The following is a 6,744-nucleotide window of genomic DNA, read 5'->3' on the forward strand; positions in this document are numbered from 1 at the left end:
GATCCTACCTGCCTCAATGGCCAGCTCAATGACACTGTTGTCCCACAGCATGAGATGGCACCTCTTCAACCTGCTTCTCCTTGTGACCGCACTGAAGCCCTCAATACTCATCTCTGCTCCACCCGTCCGGCCTTCACGGGCCTGCTCCCTCCCTATACCCAGCTCACACCACACAGCCTCTCCCTCAGCAAGCGCCCACTGAAGTTCAGGGTCCAGGGTGGACAACCTAGGGCTCCCAGCCTCAAGGGCAGCCTTGGGCAACTTACTGAACTCTTCTCGGGCCAGGACTCATCCACATGGGACTAAACAAGCCTTCTGAAACACTCAGCCTAGTATTTAGACTATAATCAGATGACAGTGCTATGCTAAGGCCCCCATCAAGAACCACTTCCATCCCACAGACCTCTGTTACACTTTCCAAAAGAAGCAAACTGTGTATTCTAAACACCTGGTGCTTCTCCAACAGCACCCTCCAGCTTATTAGCAGGCATGGCTTCCACCCTGCCACACAGTTTTCCCAGGGTACATCAGCGCTCCCTGGGGATAGACTCCATGTGCTACAGATCAGGTCATCCTCCAAACTGGGCCTCAGCGTGGGGCCTGTGTGCAGCCAATGGATGCAGGTAAACGGAATCATGCTCCCCCACTCTTAAGAAGAGGCCCACAAAGATCAAGAGGCTGCAGTCCAGCTACTGGAAGGAAAGGCCCTTCCCAGAGATGGTGGCAACCTTACGTCAAGGCACGCCCTCTCGGACTTCTACCCGCTCCAGGACTGACCCAGATCCAACAGGCTGTGAAAGATACACACCAAAGATGGTACATAGAAGAGGGTGAGTTAAATCCCGAACTTGGGGGCTGGAAAGAGAGCTCAGAGGACTAAAGTGCCTGCTTAGGCAAGTGCAAGGACTGAGATTCAATCAACCGCACCACATGGGGCACCAGCCCTGCCCACAGGGCAGCCTGAGTGGGTCACAGAGTTCCGGTGTAGTGGCACATGCCTGTAATCCCACCGCTGTGGGAGGCTGAGAACACGAGGATCACTATGAGCCTGAGCTGTGTACTGAAACCCTGTAACAATCAAATACATTAAAAAAAAAAAAAAAAAAATCCTGAACATGGTATGCAGTTCTCCTTTCCAACCAAGTCTTACAAAGCCAACATCACTGGCCTCCTGTTACCTGGGATCATCTTGATAGCTGTGTTCACTTCATTCCATTTGTGCACCCGGTCGAACTTCCAGTCCAGGATGAAATTCCCATTGTCTGTCACCACAGGACCCTGGAAGATAATTTTCCACACTGACCAAGGATGGAGACATGGGCAGGCAAAGAAAGACAGGACGTGAAGGTGATATCCAGACCAGCAGGCTCCGATGAGCACTCCCACTATGCCCTGCCTAGAAGGTGGGTGAGGCAGCAATGAGCAGGGGCCTCAGAGCCGCAGACTCGGCTTCAAGTCTTAATGCCACATAGGTATGGAATTCAGAGGTACTGTCACCTTCTGTGAGCCTCACAGGTCTCAACTGCAAAAGGGGGACAACAGTGCCTACGTCACAAAATAGCCTACATGTGAAAGCAAGTAAGTGTTAACCACAGCGAAGGCCCACAGTCAGGGCTCTGAGCTACTATTACAGCGAGAAATTACAACAGAACCAATTTCCAATACGGCACAATGCCCTCAAAACCTCATATTAATAAGTATCATCAAAACATAAATTAATTAAAAAAAAAAAAAAACCCATAAACTAGGATAGTGCTGCTTCACCTAGCACAGCTTCACCCTGATCAGGAAGTCCATCAAGACAGGGATTGTGTGGACTCCGAGAAGGATGACAGGAAGTCAAGAGGAGACCATCACAGGGCAAGAGGAAGGGAACACAGGGCGGGCGGTGTCAGGGGCGAAGGGGATGGATGTGATCAAATGCATTACATGCATGGATGAGTATAGCACATGAAAACTATAAAATTAGGAGTTGGAAGCTGCTCATCAGGTGGCCCAGGCCCTAGGCACAAAGATCAGGTCACTTGAACAAGGTTTGATGCTGAGGCACAAGACAAGCACAGGGGACAGGCACTGTGTAATGCGTGGTCTTACCCTACACTAGGTTGAATACATAAACATGGGCCGGCGAAATAGCTCAGCAGACTAAGCGCCTGTCTAGGCAAGTGCAGGGACTGGGGTTCAATCCCTAGCACACAGGCTGTGCTGGCCCAATCCCTGAGTGCACTGAGCCGGCCCCCAACACTGGGTAAGGTGGCACACGCCTATAATCCCAGTGCTGGGGAGGCTAAAAACAGGAGGATCACCATGAGTCCTAGCTGTGTACTGAGACAATACATTATTTTTAAAAAGCCAGCTGTGTAAAAACAAACATTTGGGAAGACTCCAGAGGTCTACCAGGAGCAGAAAGGAATCTGAGAGACCTTTGAAAACCTCCCAGCCCAGCCACTTACTGCCTTGTTGACGGCCATCCGAAGCTCAACTTCACCCCCAAACTTCCGGGTCACAGCTCGGCTCACTGGGACGTAGGCCATCGGGATGACCTCAAGAGGGATTCCCTTATGCCACTGATCCCCAAGGTTCTTTGAATTTTTCCTGGAAAAAAAAGTCAAAAGACAAAATAAAATTCTATGAGCTTAACACTATACTCCAGGAAGGAGTTAGACGGTGGGAGGACAAAACAAGCGATCCGGGCACGGTGCACAGGGCTTCAAAGCACTGGCTGCTTTCCTACTTAAGAGATACTTGATATTAAAATTTGACATGGTTGGCTTATTATAAGTATGTTTTAATGTACTTTACAAGTACAGGTGTTTACTTACTACCTGTGTTCTCGCTACAGCTATATTTCATAAATGAACACATACACACACTTCCATTTAGTTGACACGCTCAGCCCAAGGCCTCTTCCCAGACTCCATGAAGGAGCCCTGAGAGCCAGCCAGGCTGTCCCCAGTAGGAATCGCATGTGGAGCCCGACCCCAGAGGCAGCGGGCACTGAGACACTGCCTCAGTCAGGCAGGGACACCCTGCTGCCTCGCAGGCTTCCTGGGAAGACCTAGTCAGTGACACAGTAGGAGCTCTGCTAACAGGTGACCAGCTGCTTCCTCTCCCTCCCTGCGAACACACCTGGGGGCCCACCTTCAGCACGGAGGCAGGTCTGCACTCGCAAAGACACTATCTAACTCCTGGCCACCAGCCTCAGGAAGCAGGGCGGTCCCTCATTTTCTCCTCTCTGTACAGTGTAAGGGGGGGCCCCAAGCCACTTTCTCCACATGCAGTCCTGACACCCAGCCCACCTGAAGTCAGCGATCACGATGAAGTGGCTGGCATAGCCGGCCACAATCTTCTCCTGGGTCAGGCAGCCCCTAAAGGTGGGAAAGGAGCACGTGAACAGAGGACTGAGGCAAAAATTTCAATGTGGGAACCAAGCTCAGACGCAGGAGCACCCAATCTGCTCCATCCTGCTCAGAGAACTATAACTGCAGCAGCCATCTACGCTGCTTCTCGTACACGGACTGCGGAAACACTGGTCTGTGTCTAGAGGAAACCTAGAAAGCAGATCATGTGGCCCTCTCAGGCCAGGCACAGCCCCTCCGCCTCCAAGCCACATGTAAGAAGCATTGTTTGCGAAAGCGTCCCCAGCCATGGCCTGGTAAGGGCCAGCTTTGCACAGCCTGCCCTGGGGATTGCCTGCCCTGGGGACTGTGTGACCCGGTGATGGAGCTCAGAGAGCCTGGCACTGAGTCGTCAGATCCCATCTAGCCAATCTCTATTGCTCCTCGGCCACCTTACCTCACATCTGAGCCAGGAGGATTACAGAAGGCCTGAAAGTCTCGGATGACAAAGAGTGACTCTAAACACTGTCATTCTGTACTAAAGCTTATCTGACTGCTAAGAACCAGCAAGTCAGGATTATACCTTCTCCACTCACCAGTCCCTACTCCTGAAACTAGCACATAAGGAACACCAATAAAAGCCTTCCAAATGAATGCATCACACCCCAAATGCTCACAGATGTAAGAGCAGCTCCAGGGCAAAGGTCGCAATGCAAGGCCCACAGGCCTAACAATCCGGCTGACAGACAATATTCCGGCCCACCCTGGAGAGATTAAACTGAGTCAGCAGCAGAATGCGACACAGAAGTTGCAACAATCTCACAGACGATGCCAAGGCTCCCAGTCCCAGACTGACACTGCTCACCAGAAATGTCATAAGGTTCAAGTAGAAAACCAAACTCTCAAGCCAGTGACATTGTGGGAATTATGTGGCCCATCTGCTTTACTATGGGTACACTGAAGTAGTTAAACATAAAGTTCCTGGGTCACGGACATAGCTCAGCGCATGCCTGGCAAGTGCAAGGTCCTGAGTTCGATTCCCAGTACCAAAAAACAAAAGAAATAAAGTTCCCACAACACTCACCCACCACCCTTGATAAGGTTGAGGTCAGCATCCACTTCATCAGCACCGTCGATGGCAAGGTCTATCTGTGTTGGGAGAAAGGACACTGAGCAACACAGGAGTGGGGCCTCTGCTGAGTCTGGCCAGGCAGTGACAGCTCTGGCGTCCTTGCAACCCTATTAGGGAGGTCCAGTTTCACCTGACCAATCAAAGGTCTGAGGCTCCAAGGTCTGGGTACTTCACGAGGGTCACATGGAAAGGGGCCCAAGCTTTGAGACTAAAACTGCAAGGGCAGGCATTCCCAATGCAGGTGGTGTCACTCCCAAAGGAACAGAATCTGCCTGGGGCTGGGAGTGAGGGCAAAGAACCCCCTGGACACTGATGCTCAGCCCTCGAAAGAGACAACTGTGCGTCCTTGGTATTAAATCCCATGAGGGGTGTCAATAATGAAAACAGAGAAACATGGACTCAGAGGTTGACACGAAGTGGGCAAACACAGGTCATTTCAAGTGGACAAGAAGATGAAATGGAGCCTAAAGAAGCCGACACACACGGTACACTCCTGAATTAGAAACCACCTGAGGCGTTCCCACTACGACCCCAGCAAAGCAACCGCCTGATCTTGCCCTGTCCCTCTGCGAGGAGGCTCCACTGCCAGCGCCAAAAGCAGTGAAGGGTAAATGGATTCGTTCATCTTTCAAAAATCAGAATCAAGGAGGCTGGCTTCCTGATTCCTCACTGAACTCTGTATGGACATGGAAAGTTCCAGGTTTTTTAAAGATCACTAGGTAAGAAACACCCTATTCACACTGCAGTCACATGCTGTGGCTGGTGTGGCCTAGACAGCTTCTCGCAGGGCACCGCTGCTCCCATCCCGAAGCTGCAGCCTGTACTGCTTCTACTGCTCCTCCCTGCCCTCCGCTAACCGTTCTCAGGCGCAGCTATACTCCAGGGCCTGCAAGGCGCTGCCTCCTCTTCTGCCTGGCTGGGGGCCCACCTGCAGCCCAAAGCATACCCCTCACAGCTGCAGAACAGCTGGATGAGCCTGAGCCCCAGCTCTGCCCAGAGACCCCCTATAAGCCCATCCCATGGCTCCCACTAACCCTGAGGCCCATGTACCACGGAGACACATGTTAGACCACACCCAATCCCCAGTCTCCTGGCCCACTATGCACCACTGCACTCCACTCACTGGCCCAAATCACCCCAGAAACTCTGGGCGCTGCTCACAGAGCCCACAAACCCCAAGTCCCTATCTCCCTCTCAGGAAAGTCCTCTCCTGCCACTGCCCCAGAGCAGTTATGGTTCAGCTCAAACTACTCTTCCCTCAAAATTCTTCTAACACTGCCCTGAGCCAAAGGGGCAAGGATTCTAAATGTGGCTCTGCCACTTACATCACGGCCTTAAACAAATGACTGTGCCTTTTGTACACCCTTAAAATGGGATAGTTACGGCACCCACCCGCTAGGCTGCGGGGGTTCAACATCTTAGTATAAGAGCACTGCACACAATGCCTGATATACAGTAACAGCCCAGAACCACTAGCAAGGAGCTGTGCGGTGCTTTCCAGCTGCCCCTGTATTTAACAGCCTTTCCTGCAACACTTACTTTCCAAAGGTGCACAGCAACCTCCTCTCCACTCAAGGGATTCGCTCCCCAGCCTCCCTGCATGAGAAAGCAAGCCCTGGACCAGTGCTAGGCTTCTCCATCCCCTTCACCACACTCATGCAGAGCCCTCAGGGCCAACTTACAGTGACACGGAAGCCTCTCTACTTCAGACCTTGGCCAGAATACCTGGGATCCCAGGAGGAAAGTTAGTAAGACTCACTGGTCATATCCCTAGACCTGCCAGGGTACCTGGAACTCAGGAACAAGCGACAGCCACAAAAGGAGAAAGGCATAGTGGTCTCTCGATCTCACCTCTGGGTGTCGGTCCAGGTCGCTGAGGGGCAAGCCGTACTGCAGGATGAGCTGCCGGGCCTGGGGAGGAAGAAAAAACCTCCCATAACTATGTGCTCTGAATGTCAACAGTGTAAGCCTGATCCGTGCTCCTTCTCAAATCTCATCCTGCTCTGCCAAAAGGTAAGAGATTCAATTCAACCCCACAAACAGCAAAACCCCTGCCAAGGCTTAAACTCCTGGGAGCTGCAGAAGGTGAACAGCACGTAGTGAAGCCCACATTCCGGTGTTGAGCGAAGAGCCCGACTCCACACTGCTTCAAACAGTACTGTGGCCTCTTAAAAGTTGGTAATACATATTTTAAATTTTTTTCTAAGATAAAAGCCAAATCCACAAAATATTCCAAAAAATTTAGAACAAATGCAACAGAACAAAAAAAAGTTC

At 51.5% G+C, this 6,744-nt stretch overlaps 1 protein-coding gene across 1 annotated transcript in view; it reads right to left on the reverse strand.

Annotated features, from left to right (window-relative positions):
* Positions 1 to 6,744, reverse strand: part of Rpia (ribose 5-phosphate isomerase A) — a 33,302-nt gene that overhangs the window by 5,710 nt on the left and 20,848 nt on the right. The window contains exons 5-9 of the mRNA XM_012517282.2: positions 6,322 to 6,381; positions 4,423 to 4,487; positions 3,300 to 3,368; positions 2,454 to 2,595; positions 1,179 to 1,278 (exon numbers count right to left, since the gene is read on the reverse strand). Of these exons, the coding sequence (XP_012372736.1) occupies positions 1,179 to 1,278; positions 2,454 to 2,595; positions 3,300 to 3,368; positions 4,423 to 4,487; positions 6,322 to 6,381 (436 nt within the window). The remainder of the gene's footprint in view (positions 1 to 1,178; positions 1,279 to 2,453; positions 2,596 to 3,299; positions 3,369 to 4,422; positions 4,488 to 6,321; positions 6,382 to 6,744) is intronic.

The sequence above is a fragment of the Octodon degus genome, unplaced genomic scaffold (assembly GCF_000260255.1).
Source record: "Octodon degus isolate 3935 unplaced genomic scaffold, OctDeg1.0 scaffold00162, whole genome shotgun sequence".
NCBI classification, from domain to species: domain Eukaryota; kingdom Metazoa; phylum Chordata; class Mammalia; order Rodentia; family Octodontidae; genus Octodon; species Octodon degus.